This window comes from Atractosteus spatula, chromosome 1 (genome assembly GCF_055471065.1).
Source record: "Atractosteus spatula isolate fAtrSpa1 chromosome 1, fAtrSpa1.hap1, whole genome shotgun sequence".
NCBI lineage: Eukaryota > Metazoa > Chordata > Actinopteri > Semionotiformes > Lepisosteidae > Atractosteus > Atractosteus spatula.
The window spans coordinates 52290418-52305428 of record NC_142706.1 but is presented as its reverse complement, the minus strand read 5'-3'; the positions used below and the strand labels follow the sequence as shown (position 1 = coordinate 52305428).

At 41.5% G+C, this 15011-nt stretch overlaps 1 protein-coding gene across 1 annotated transcript; it reads right to left on the bottom strand.

Annotated features, from left to right (window-relative positions):
• Nucleotides 1-5157: 5157 nt before the first annotated feature.
• On the bottom strand, nucleotides 5158-14781 carry mmaa (metabolism of cobalamin associated A). Its single transcript, XM_088923011.1, has 7 exons — nucleotides 14627-14781; nucleotides 12086-12537; nucleotides 11607-11729; nucleotides 10439-10609; nucleotides 9246-9331; nucleotides 8169-8318; nucleotides 5158-5737 (listed from the first exon to the last, which is right to left on the bottom strand). The coding sequence occupies exons 2-7, from the start codon at nucleotides 12489-12491 to the stop codon at nucleotides 5450-5452; spliced, it is 1224 nt and encodes a 407-aa protein (XP_088779137.1). The 5' UTR covers nucleotides 12492-12537; nucleotides 14627-14781; the 3' UTR covers nucleotides 5158-5449.
• Nucleotides 14782-15011: the final 230 nt, after the last annotated feature.

The window sequence follows — 15011 nt, the reverse complement described above, 5'->3', positions numbered from 1 at the left end:
CTTAGAAAAAAAAGAAGAATCACATTTTCAAACTAATCATTGAAGGTCAGGCGAAAAATTATGCCAACCTGCTTTATTTCTCACAGCTAATGAAACGGAGACATTGCCAGCAACAAACTGGCCAGAGTAGAAAAAAAACGTTTGCAATGAACTGTTACCAATACGTGCCAACTGTATAGCCACTCTTACACAAACCGAATTCTCAGTCTCTCTGGACAGGCGCTTGGCAACCTAAAAACAAAATGTCACGACCAAACATTCTCTGCCCTCTTGTGCGTACTTCTGTGTTCTCAAACACACACAAAAATAGTACCAGGAAATCTTTCCCCCTTGTTTTGCTCTCCATAATTCCCATGCAGATGTTACTGGGCAGATAAAATGCTTACTCTCTTTTACAGGAACGCTGGTGTTAGTGCTGTTCTGTGGAGAAAAGCAGCGACAGATATGACAGTTTTAAAGAGAACAAGGCTAAGTGTGGCAGCCAGATGCGTCCTGTGTCCACTGGCAGCTGGTCTTTCTGTCAAAACAAGGCCACCTGGACCTCTGCCCAAGGAGGAAGAGGGCATGTGGAAAGAATGGGCACAGGCAAAGAGGGCATCTGGACTATTCAAGAAAACACGTAGGCCTACATTTTTATCTAGGACAATAATTCTCAGAATAGACAAGTGAAAAAAGTTCTCTTCACAAATTCAAAGAAGGGCAAAAGATTCAACAGCTTTCGTTTCACACCTGTGCTCAACTGTGCTGAAAAGGGCAACTTGTTCATTCAAAGGCTGAAGTTTAAAGATGTCGCCATCGCAAAAAGGAGGTGCTCTAACCCTGGTGCCCTGGTTAAATTCCAGTTCAGAATTTCTGGATCTGGCTTTTGTGATCCTCCCCCTCCAGTTCAGTCAGCCAAGCCTGATGGGATTTTTCTAAAGTATTCAAACACATGAAGGATGTCATACTCACACAACTCATGAGCATCCTTCAGCAGGAACTGAAAATAGGGAACACTGGAATGTTATAGTTCATCCGTTCGCAAAACAGGACAAAAGAGAACAAGGCAATTATAAACCTGTATGGCTTTGAATACACAACAGCAATAATAATAGATACAGGTAATGCTTATGAAACTGTATATTTAAATTTCCAGAAAACCTTTGATATGAAATGATTAAATCTCGGACTGAAAGTTGTGGGAATCCAGGGAGACTGTGTGGATTGTGAAAATGTGACAACAGATTATTTCATTTTTACGGGGTATATTCAACATAATGAATTGATTCAGCATAATCAAATTTGTCATAATAACAGTTACACGGAAATACATTGCACTGTTACTGAATACTTTAATGCTAATTTAAATATTTATTCTATAGGAAACGGATGATGTTGTCACAGTGAAAGCAAGAATATATTGGCATTCAGTGTGATTTTCCAGTGCATTCACACGATCCTGACATCACAGCAACCATCAAAAGGCATGTTATGAGCCTTTGGACAGAACGCTAAGTCACTATTGTGACAGTAAGTGCAGCTGTGACTTCCTCCCACATATAGGTATTATTTACAACATGAGTTAGGGTAGTGACTTCAACAACATGGCTGGGTAGTTTGTTCCCACAAACATCTGTATAAAAAAGCACCTCCTGGTGTCTTGTCAGTAAAGGACAAGCTAGAGCTGTAACTGGGAGGTGATTAGCAGATTACCACAAGGATCCAATGATCAACTGTGCTACAGTTAAAAAAACGGATAAAATCTGCAGATGACAGGAAGAAATAGGAGCAGCACCAAACATCAATTGACACTGGGCAAACCACTGGCAAAGAAATAATCATAACATAACTCATTTTTCAGTATCAAACAGAGTAAGGATCTTAACTGGGCAATGTTACACAGAAAAATATAATTATGTGCTGTTTCTACCATGTGCTTTGAATGACAATATATGGTCAAAAATAACACCCAGGCTTCTAACTTTGATTAATTTCTCATTTAAGTACCATCAACACTGATGCTGAAATCCCCAGCAAATCCTCAAATGTTACATAGCCAAGATTTACAAATAGGTCCCTATTAGTTCAATAGAATCCAAACAAACAAAAGGAAGATCTAGTGACCATTAAATTTACTTTCTGCAAGGCCCAGTAAAATGTCTCTATTGACATGATCAAAAACTGTGCTTAAGGTTACAAGGAGGAGATTATATTAACCAAAGTCAGAAATCACCCATAAGTCATTCACTAAGTTAAACAAAGGCTGTACAGTATCAGTACTGTTCCTTTGCTATGTCTTGTCTACTGGCACCCAAATGACCTTAAAGTCTATTACCTTGTGCTCTTCTCTTGTAATTTCTCATGTTTCCACATATCTATTGCATGCTGCTGGACCACAATGGTTTGGCACACTTTCCTAGAAGTTGTTACAGACTAACTCTGTGAGACTCTTGCATTGATCCAATCGAGACAGAATACCTAACAGATATTAAATGCTGGAAGATAGTTCCATCCATTCAGAGACAAAGAGAACTCTCAGTCAGGTAGAAATATTACGCAGGAAGTAAAGAACACAACTAAAATCTCAAAAAAAGGAGACCAACCTCTAATTTCAACAGGGCTCCTAGAGTACTTTACTGAATTTTGTTCATCTTCTCTGTTTGTAGCCAGTAGGATATTGTAACGATAGTCTCAGGATATATTTGTGGGATGCAGTAATTAAACAGCTGAATCCAGTTAGTGAGACAGCTCAGGCAATTTAAGTTTGGGCTAAACAGATTCAATTTTCTGTCTTAAGCTGAAGCTGAATTGTTTTTGAATATTTCATAATTGTGGAAAGTGAAATACTTGACAGGACCCAAGTGGAGTTTGTAAAACAATAATGTTACAAACAACTTTGAAAAACCCAAGCTGATTTGTTATGAAATAACTCCATTTTTAAATGTTGAGGATGGATCTATACCCAGGCATCCATTTTCTAAGGGTAACTGGGGAAAAGCCTGACTTACCCGGCTCTGATTTCTATTCAGGAACACGCCTAGCACGCAAGTCACTGGAGAAGCAGCTGGATTTCATTTCTTTGGAGCTGGCAGCAATCTTCCCTATAGCAGTGAGTCACCATGCAGGATTTATCCTGATATCATCTTCCAAAATGTACAAAGAAAGGGATTTGGTAATTATTCACATAAATGCATTAACAGAGGTCAATCAAGCTCCCCTCTTCGCAATAACTCCGGTGATTATCTCAAGAGCCTTTTTTCTCTTTCCTGTGAGGCCTTAAATCAAGGAGAGCCAAGTAAATCAGTGATGGCAAACAGCCAGCATTGAACGAAAATGATTTTCCTGTTTTATCAAAGTTTTGACTCCTAGGAATACTGATGTTATGGTCTTTACAAAGGGCCACAAATATCACACTATCACTGTATTTGCCTTATGGGAAACATATATTTTGAACTGGTTTCACATGACACTGCATACTGTAAAATAAATAAAGGGTTGCTAGAGAGCCAATTGAGCCCCAAGGTTAGCAAGTCAGCTCCCAGGAAGATGTGGTGTAAGTGACAAAAATTAATTGGAACGACATCCATAAAAAGAAAAATATTTCATATGGGAATAATACTTTAAGTTTGAACAATACACTGAGCCACAAATCCTAATCACAAAAAAGCATTAGACAGAGTAAGAGAAAGCACATTGTCAGAATAGTTAAAGATGGTGCATCGAGAAAGAAGGAGTTAAATAGAAGATGGTAAATACCAGAGCAAAGTACCATTTTCTCTCATAGAGGCAAGTTAAAAAGGTTTAGATCAAATATTCACAATTTCTACTGACAAAATCAAGACCAGGCACTTGTAGAAGCTCAACCATGTGAAACAAGGGCCTGGGGTTACAAGTGGAAATTAAGATGGAAAGCATAGCAGACAGAAACCAGTCCACACTGTGGATGCTGACTGTTTGAGATCTCATGAAATGGCTCTGTGAGATTCTAGGATTCATTACCTATTTGCAACCAAACAATCAAATTGTGGACTCCTTATACTCTCAATACAACACAGCAAGACTATTGCCTTTAAAACAATGCCCAGGTCTCTTGCAAATTAACATTGTTTCAAGTAAAATATTATTCTGATGTTGATTCAAGTGCTCATTCAATATGTATGATGTGAGAAGCAGAGTGAACCTAATTCACAGTAAAACTCAGTTACAAAAGCACAATGCTGCGCCAGTATATTAAATCTAGTTCATCACGTGCTAACACCTTTAGGCAGTTAGCTCAGTGGATCACCAGGGGACCCATGCCGTTTGAGAAGCATTCTCCAGTTTAATTATTCAGTTAAATGCCAGCCTGTGTTGGCAATATAATAAGGATCAGTAACAAATAGCCACTGAGAGCTTCTGAAGTGTTCTGGTCATTTGTGTGAGTTAAAAGTCCCCCAAACATTTCTCAGGATATTGTATTCTACTTTAAAGCCAGAGAGTTAATAACACCATAATATAACCAACTGTTTCTGTAGTCCATGAGGTTCAACAGATGGGCACAAATACTACAGTCGGCCCAAAACCTTCTGCCCTAACAAACGAAGTCCCTTCAGGACTTGAAGACACATGAAAGTCAAGCAACTGAGGTAGAGACTAAAGTTCACAACCACTCCCTGTGCTAGCTTGTGGTCCAGGTGTGGTCCTTCAGTCAGGACACATTGCTGGTTCATCGTGGGAAACGTGTGACATGGGTACTCAAAGGGTGGTGCATTATGGCTGATGTTGTGGCAGGCATGGGCTGGGTAGCCTTGGTTTGCTGTGTAAACTGCAAGCTGTGCTAGCATCGGCACCAACTGTCCCACAAGGCACAGCGAGTCTCAGTGGCGTTAAAATGGCAAGCTGGCACAACAATCAACACGAGTCAGGGTTCACCTCCGTGAGCCAACTTAATCAATAATCAGTGAGGGGGCTTAATACACAACCTGCAACTCCAAATTAAAGAAGACCATGGACAACTGCAATAACAAAAACGTTTTTCCAAATAAGGATGTTTTTCTTTGTGGCTCTAACCTTCTGAAGACAGTACATGGCAATGGATATCACACCGATACAACACATAGGTCCAAAGGCTGAACGTACGAAGAGGTATATTTAAAAAAAAGGAGTCAAGATTTTAGATTCAAAACGGTAATACAAGTGTTTGTTTTCAAAGTTGTATTTAAAGTAAAGCAAAAATTGTAGGACCACTGACAGTTTCCCAAGAACTCAGGTTTAATACTTTTTTATTTATTCATTTTGATTGAAATGATGTCCTAAAACTGAAATAAAAACAAGACAACTTCTGAGTAAAATTTTTCTCCCCCCTGGTTTTTAAAAGATGTCCGAGAACCTGGTTGCTCCTGAAGTAAAACAAGAAAGTGTTGTTTCTGGATGGAAAGGAAACGGCCCCAGGCTGACGTTCTGCTTGCAGCTCTGCTTCCACTCCGGCCTGTCAGTGCCCTGCTGAGAAAGCCTTGAGCAGCATATCTGCAGCGAGTCCGGAGGAGAGGGCTCCGCTGGTGACCCTGCGCTCCAGCTCGGGGATCTGTTCCCGCACGGCTGGGTGCTCCTGGAAGAGTCTCAGCACGCTCTCCTGGATCACGTTCCACATCCACACCTTCTGCTGGCCCTGCCTGCGGGACACCAGCTCACCGCTCCGCAGCATGGCCTCCTGGAACTCGGTCAGCAGAGCCCAGAGCTCAGGAACTCCCTGCCCCGTACGGGAGGACACCTGCACCACCTAGTGGTGGACAAGACAAGACACTCACTGCAACAGCAGGATAAACTGCCTGTTGAGAATTTCAAACACGTGAAAACACTGCACGAATACTACTTGTATTAACCTGCTCCATTACCTGCTCTCCTACCAACTCCCTAACAATAGACCTCTCCATAGCCAAAAGACCAAATCTGATTTTTTTTCTCCACTTTAACTCAAAATTAGTGGAATTACGTAACACTGCTTTTGCGCTCCTCGGTCCTGATTGTCACCGATTAGTCATGTTAGCTCATCTTTTATGTTTTTGCTGCTACTGCTCAAATCCCGTTTTTTGTCACAAATGTTTACAGACCCTGGAAGACCATGTAAATTTAGCCAGCATTCTCAAGCCAAATGTCATGCACTTGAAGATGCATTTCTTTTGTTTAATTTAGAATCACCAATTAATTGCGTTACACTCACCTGATGTGGAATGGCCAATTTCAACTCGAAACATTATTAGTGACTGAAGCTCACTACCCTTTTTTTGCATACAAATCATTACATACAATGATTTGTAATGCACTCTTAAATGCTGAATTATCAGCCTGTCCAGATAATGCCTCTTTATCTAAGGCAGCCCAGTGATGGAGAGCAAAAGTAAACGGAAGATTTAAAATCTGTGTGGCAACTGCAATTTCGCAGGGCAGGAACAGCACACTGATTTACTGATTCAAGACAAGTACTTGCAATATTTTGTCATTCCAGTTGGCCTCTAATAAGAAAAGCACAACACTACACTAACCTTGCACACTATCCATCACACTGCCTGTTGTGAAAGTGAACCCTGCTGAAGGACCATAATTCCAGGTTGCACGCATAAAAAAAGATTCCAAACCACCTGCTTTGTTAGGGGGTGTATTAGCATGAAGCGTTAGCCAAGCCTGTCTGAGACGCAAACGTCTTGTATGTAGTAGTCACAGAGGAGTGCGAGTGAAGTAGTAATTAGTGTAGTAGGAAATTCTCTGTTTGTTGGAGTAGTTATATCTTTGTAGTAGGTCTATGGCAGAACCAAAAGAAATATAAAAAGGAGAAAAATAATCATACAAACAGCAGTGTGGTAGTGAAGGATGACTACTGCACAGGTATACATTTGCTGTCTGACGTTCGCAGCACTCAGCATTACATCACTGGTAAAGATGCCCGTCTATCCTGTGAAAAGACTACAGGGGGCTGTGGAATGACACAACGGAGTAAGAGAGTCCCTCATAACACTAGATGAGCTCTGTGATCTTCGAGCCTGGGCCATGTCACTAGCCGACTGTGACTGAGATTCCCAATTGACCGAGTGTCCCAGGCCAGCCTCACAGGTGCCTGTTGCTGGACGGGGACTCTCTCCTCCTCCAGTGTGTGCTGAACATCCTGTATGGGGCTGCGTGGCCTGGGAGGCATCAAGAGGCGAAGCATCAGAGCCCATAGGTGTTTGTAGATGCAAGCCAAGATGCAAATAAAACAGCTATCAAATCAGGTGGGTATAATTAAAAAAAGTTTCTAAAAGTATTAACAAAATAAAAATATTATACTTTTGTTTTGTTTGGGCTTCAAACTCCTGAAAAAGCATCCTATCCAGGTTGCACACCTCCACTATGTAGAAGTGCATTTAAAACCAAGAACAGGAGGCCCTTCTTTACACAAAGGGTGGTAGAAGTGTTAAACATGCTATCCAACCATACTGGTGAAGTTTATATGTAAGTCTATATCAGTCTCTTAGTCTATATGACTTCTTTCAAAAAACAGCTGGATGAGATCAGTTACTACCAAACGGGATAGGTGGATCAAATGGCCTCTCATTTGTAACTTTTATTATGTTCTTATGTTTTCATGTGTGAATACGTGAGGACTCATTTCAAGACATAATCTCTTAATCCCAGCACTTCACCATAATGTCCCCTATTGTTTTTGAACAAGCAATTTCACATGAATAATGACAAAACCTAAGTTTGTGCACCATCTCCCTGGAGATTAATTTAGGCCCTGTACAGGATTTATAGCATATTTTAGGCATAGAGCATAATGCTTCTTTAACGTAACCAATTAAGCAAATTGGAGTTGAGAGTAAATGAGGAATTGACTGGTTTTTAAATAGGAAAAAAAACGGAAAAGAGAAGCTGACAGTGCCACTAGGTGGCGACAAAGGACCAGAGAGCAGATGCTAACAGGATCCTGATGACGATGTGCAGTGTGGCAGGTGTTCACACAGGAGCATAAGCTAACACAGGCCCTGCCTCTTTCCCATCACTTTCTCTTGACTGGTTTTCCACATCTGTGATCTCTATTAAGTAAATACTTTTCTACCAGTTAAAGCAAAATCTATCCTAAAGCACAAAGTTGTGATTAAACTCTAAAATGCATATGGTACATAGTATATCTACATTTCACAATGAATAAATCACCCCTTTACTACTATAACCACCTTGGGTTGCCATGTCTTGGACTTCTTCCTGAGCAGTTTCAAAGCGCTGGTGTACTCGGCTTGTATTTTCCGCGCAGGAACCAGCAAATCTCCGTCTGCCTTCGTCACAACGACCAAGTCGGCCATCTCAATGATCCCCCTTTTGATGCCCTGTGCAGGTGAAATTGTCAGGTATGGTTTTCAGAACATGTACATTAATTGCAATACACTCGACCTTCAATTTCCAAGCACCCGGTTAACGGATATTTGCGACAAAGAATCTGGCACTTTCATACCCATTTTTCCCGCGACAAAGAGATTTTCACTACAGTGAGCACACGTCCTTTGTCCACTAACAGAAGAGGTCATCCTCATGGCGTGACCTCCCACACCTGCCTACTACAACACAGGTCCCCAGTGTGTCTGATTCTTATCTTTTTTACACATTTTATTTATATTGATAACCAAGGTACTTGGCAAAACAGGGCAATTGTCGTCAACAAGCACAACAGTGCTCTAACTGACGACCCAGTCCAACATTAGGATACAAATAAATAAGTGATTTTCTAGACCTTGGAAACATTTTGGAAGGTTTTACATGAAAAGTAATGGGATTTTTTGGGGGAGGTTAAAAATTTTAACATTACAAACAGGTTTTCGAGAAAGGAGCTACATTAGTTAATCAAGGCATGGATGTACTGTATTGGGTTACGCTGCTTTGAAGTAAAGATAAGGGCTCCATGTAAACAAACATTGGCTTGGATACCCAGGATCAGGAGCTGTGTGGCAGCAGTGCTATCTGCTACGCAAACAAGCTATGTTCAATAAATTTAAATTTATTATTTAAGCACATATCCTTTTTTAAAACGGATTATAGTGGATTGTGACCCAGGTATCATTCTAGAAATTTCGTTTTCTATCATTGAGCTATATGAAAAAGTAACACATCAATTTAAAGCTAAGATACTGCTGTACAGTGAACATTATTTAATTAATGAATTGATTTAAATTTAGTTCCGAACTGCCTGGTCATACAGCTGTGATCAAACTTGAGTTCCAGCAACCTCCTGTGTAATTCCTGTTCCTCGGTTGACTGACCTGCAGCTCATCGCCCCCTGCAGGTGGAATCAGTAACACAAACATGTCTACCATGTCTGCCACAGCAAACTCGGACTGCCCCACACCTGCAATAAAAGAGCAATGAGAACAGAAACTGGCCTGTCGTGATCCTTATTTATCCAAAACATAACTCAATGACTCTGTAGTAAACAGAACTTATTTCTGAATGGAGCAAAGAGGATTTGGGGTTTGTGGGTTCTCTAAACCCTAAAGATGGACAGCAAACTCAACCCAGTCGGTCACTTTCAAGCTGACAAATACAAGGCTCAGTAGGCGTGGCTGGCATTACTATTTGCGCTGTTACAGGAATTATACGGATCAACATTTATACGGCTCCAGTGAAATGAAAAGCTTAATCTAGTAATTTGCAGGTTTGCTAAAGAAATTACAACCAGAATAAATACTATTTATTCTAATACACATTTATGATTGTTTATGCCTGTTTTTACACATATCAATATATATTCATTCACAACTCATATAGACACTCACCTCTTGTTACATGCACTTTACCTCTGAGTACCCACTTGTAATGAGCAACACATTTACTGCATAGACCTATTTTTGTTATACGAGTAAACTTCCCTTGCTAATACAATCTGCAAGCATATAGCTCATTCTTTATGGGCTTTCTTCTCTTTGGCAGCACAAGATTAACCATTTTCATTCTGAAAGGTACTTAATCTCAACTGGTTTCAATTATGAACACATGGAACAAATTGGACACTTTTACTTGGATTTTAATGTGAGCTTCGTGTTGCTTTTATGGGTTTTCACATTTATGAACAAAAAATTCTGGAACCAACTGTGCTCATACAGCGAGGGATGAGTGTATATTTAATTTGTTTCCAACACTTAGTGACTGACTATTTTCATTGAGCAAACATCGACAAACTGTAAGTTAAAAACATACTGTAAGCATAAAAAATAAGAATTAACCCTTGCACATGCAATTCCTAGTTGATTGATTTTTGTCAATAAATCATTAATTGTTAAAATAAATTAATTAAGCTCTATCAAAAGCCATTCCACTGAAGTTTAAGATTTTACATTTGCTCCTCTTTTCAAAGCTGAACTGTGTTTAGGTCTGGCTTTGCTAACCTGGCTAATCCCCTCAGTAGAGTTCATCTGCCAGCAAACTTTAGGTTTTATTACAATACTGCAAGTCTTACCTACTGTCTCAACCAGCACTATGTCATAGCCTGCCCCCTCACACAGTACTATTGCCTCATTGGTGGTCCTCGTCACCCCTCCAAGTGTCCCTGAGGTGGGGGATGGGCGGATGAAAGCCCTCATGTCCCTCGACAGCTCTGTCATGCGGGTTTTGTCACCCATAAGAGAGCCTAAAATGGAAAAAAAAATGGGGATAAGGAAGTATTTTCCCCAATACCAGTATGAGAGTTGTAATTGCAGCTTATATGCCACAGCTTCTAAATAGCTTGTAAACAGCCACAATGAAGGAAAATTTGTTAATTATTAGTTAACTGGTTAAGGTACTAATGCACATGGGTGTAACTATGTCGTGGTCTGGTATTTAAGATAAGATCACTTTATTAGCCATATACAATTTCTTGCATTAGGAATTCATCTTTCGCATACCCCAGCTTGCTCACCATGAGACACACAGACAGGGAGAGAAGCTTGGGGTTAGAGCGCAGGGTCAGCCATTTATACAGCACCCCTGGAGCAGTTGGGGTTAAAGGCCTTGCTCAGGGGCCCAATGGAGTAGGATTCCTCTGCTGGCCATGGGATTTGAACTGGCAACCTTCCAGCCACAGGCGCAGATCCTTAGCCACAGTGCCACCGTAATGATGTTTACAATACAACAGCCTTTAATTTTGTAGCTTGTAGTAAGACAAGTTATAACAATAGATTTATTCCATGCTGAAAAAAGAAGAAAGAAAACACAACATTTCGGCTGCAGAGTCTTCTTTGGTGTGATACTCGAAGAAGGCTCCACAGCCAAAATGTTGTGTTTTCTTTCTTCTTTTTTTCAGCATGGAATAAACCTATTACTTGTTCCTTTGCAGCCTACACATGCTGACGCAGCTACCCACCTGAACTACTTCTAGTTATAATGAACATTAAAATCATTTTTTAAGTATAGCTTTTAAAAGAAAAAAAATGCAATGTGATAAAATTATAACATAACAGATCACAAAACGTCAAGAGATAATACATTATCATAAGAATGCAGGTCAATGTCTACAGTCAGTGTGAAGTGGAAGGAGCAATCAAGTTGTATTCAAACACAGACCCATCACTCCGATGCATCTGAGGTACAATTGCCCCCAGAAACACTCCCTGCACGGCACCGCAGTCTAGGTGTCGCAGACTTACCACCAGTGGTGCAGGACGAGGGGTCCACTGCCAGAACTGACACCTTGTGCCCTCTTCCTGTAAGCATCTTCCCAACAACCTCGATGAAGGACGACTTTCCAGCGCCTGGGGGACCAGACAGCCCTGCACAATCACAGCAAACAGTTTCAGGAGCAGCAAGAGGAGAACCAACCACAGTGGTTTCACTTCATAAACACTCCCTCTTCAGAGAACTTGCCTCCTGGTTTCCGGAGGGGTGTGCGTACAATTAGATCAGGTGCTAAGGAAGCCTTAAAGCTTAGCAATCCACTCAACTGGTCTGACATTTTAGCCCACTTGTGTGAAAAGTCAACACCTGTGAAGGGAGTGTTGTCCACTGTATCCCTCTATAACAAATCAGAGCTCTAACAAAGGGGTTACTCCGAGGAGCCTAGCAGACATGGTACATAATGAGCCCACAGCGACACCCAGAGCTGAGAAGAAACGGGCACCTCACTGACCCACTCTGAAAGCTAGAGGCTTTCCTCCGTTGAGCTCCTCTCGAAGTTTTCTGTAAGCCATGACCTGCTGGAGCAGGACCTGAGCCAGTTCCTTCTTGCGAGGGTGCCTGGACTCCACCAAGGTGATGGACTGTGCCAGGCAGGCCCTGTGTCCCCGGATCAGGCCTTCATACAGCTGGGCCAGCTGCCTCCTCTCCCTGGCCTCCAGCTCCCCCGCCTGCTGGCCCAGGGCGGCTTCCACACAGAACCATCGCGGCCGCTCCGCGCTCACCCAGGCCCCGCTGCCTCCTCCGCCTGGCCACAGAGTAACGTGAGCAGCACCACTAACACACCAGCGCCGGGGGGGCCTCGTCTGTGACAGGGAGCCGAGGTGGCGAAGCCGTGACAAGAGACCAGAGCAGCCCATTGCCCAGTTCAGTCTGCCCCTCCTCACTCATTCACAGGAAACACGCCTGAAGGACATGGGAAAAACAGCATTAACAAATAACAAGCTCCTGTATTTCACAGATAAAATACATTAATGCTATTCTAATCGCCATTCATTAGCCACCATTTTGTGGGCACCCCGTGTCAGTAACAACCATGCGCTAATTATACTAGTTCCTTGTATTTATTTTAGCACTTTTCAACCTAGAGAACCTCTAAATGTTTTATGTAGGGTGAAAAACTTCATTCAAGACTCAGCTTTCATTTGGAGGTCCCCCTTGTCAGTACTGACCAGGCTCTGTTCCTCTTGAGCTCTGAGGAGATCAGGCTTCAGGTTGGCAGTGTTGCTGCCTAAGCGATACTGACTGTGTTGCTTACAGGATGAGCTGAAAATGACAAACTATCCAACCTATCTTGACATTTTAGACAAAAAACCCATACTGAAATACCATGTCCCTTTCTGAGCTCCCCAGTTAAGTCGAACAAATACTAACTACCAGTTCTTACCCACAAGAAGACATTTTGTAACTAGCAAACAAGGAAAATAGGGGCTGCTTCTACAGGGGGTGGACAAAATAACGGAAATACCACATGAAAAAGGAGTTTAACTTTGAAGTAACTAAATCACAATTACAAATGCAGCTGCGGATGTGAGTCATATTAGGTTGATTGCCAATTAGCAATATCTGTCAGCTATAAAAGAGGTCTGACAATCAGCACTCTGATATGTGAGTTTTCAAAGCAACAAAAAGTTCCAAAGAGGCCAAATACGCGGTGCCCGAATTGCAGGTGCATTGGTCACAAAAACTGCAAAGTTATTTAATGTGTCAAGGGGAACAGTCTCAAAAATAATGACAGCATATGCCAAACATGGACAAACTGCATCAGCAAAGAGGAACAGTGGTCACAAGTCCAAGCTCACCGACAGGGACAGACAGACCCTTCACAGGAGAGTTGCTGAAGTACAGAGTAGAGTACAGCCTCAACAATTACCACAGAACTGAATCAGCACCTCTGTGACCCAGTGTCTACAAAAACTAACATCATCAGCTTCACAAAGCTGGAATTTATGGCAGGGCTGCCATTCAGAAACCACTTGTATCCAAGGCCAACACACAAAGACACATAACCTGGTGTAAGGAACACAAAACCTGGACCCCTGAGCAATGGAGAAAAGTAATATGGTCTGATGAGTCATTTTTTGCCCTAATTCCTACATCTGGATGGGTTTGTTTGGAGAAAGCCAAAGGATGCCTTCAACCCACAATGTCTGCTGCCAACTGTTAAACATGGTGGGGGATCCGTAATGGTACGGGCAGCCATCTCCTGGGAGTCATTAGGTCCGATGATTGCTCTGCATGGTCGTATAACAGCCAAGCAATATGAGGCCATTTTACAGGACCAGGTGCACCCTATGGTGCAAACACTGTTCCCTCATGATGTTCCCATATTCCAGGATGATAATGCCTCCATACACACTGCCAAACAAATTCAAGAGTGGTCTTCCATGGCCTCCCCAATCACCAGATCTAAACATCACTGAACCTTTATGGGAAGTTCTGGAGCGCAGAGTGAAGTAGGCTTTCCTTCTTGAAGAAGGGTGCAATATCCCACTACACACAGATCAGGACTTGTATGACAGCATTCCAAGGGGGATTGAAGCTGTTCTGAAGGCAAAGGGTGGCCCTACTCCTTATTAGGTCCTCGATATAAATATATTGTTAGCTGTTGTCGTTATTTTGTCCATCCCCTTGGTTACAAGCATTTTGGGGGAAAGGAGCAATCTCTTCTGGTGCTGTTATGTTCACAAGAAACGAGATCAGTTACAAAAGAGATAATAAAAATAAAGGAAAACAATACTGGAACGTTGTTCCTCACTTCATTTTAAATAGAAAATGTTTAAGCTTTTTTAAAAAACAAAATCACAAAAATACGCAGTTGATTCTTAAGTTATCACACCAGTCCTCTTTTTCTATTGCCACCTTCAATGGACTTCATTCTAAATGGCTAAAATAAAACCCCAAAATAGAACAAAGTGCTAAATAAATTATTACGAAAAAGATTAAACGCCTTCCACTACGGTGCTTGCTCGAACATAACAGATCCACGTCTTACCTGGCTGTGACAAATATTTTGTAAATGCATTGCTAATCATGCGTTTTCGCCCGTGTATATTTTCTTTCTACAAAGCACAATGATTATGCACCATGATAACAGAAACGAACTGAAAAACACATTTGACCTCAGGGACGTTCAGCTGACTTCTGTACTTCCCACTTCCTGTCACATTGGGAAAGACTCCCTTTAGAGAAACAACAGAGAAGTAAACGAGGTAGAAAACATAAATCCGAAATTATATTTTATCGTGATTTTCTTACAGTTCTTTTGTGTGCTTTAAAATGAATCTCTCTCTTAATTAAAAAAGTGACGGCGCGTAATACTAATCTTTAAAAACTACATCTCCCATGGTCCTTCCCCCTACACTACTCTAAATAGGTTG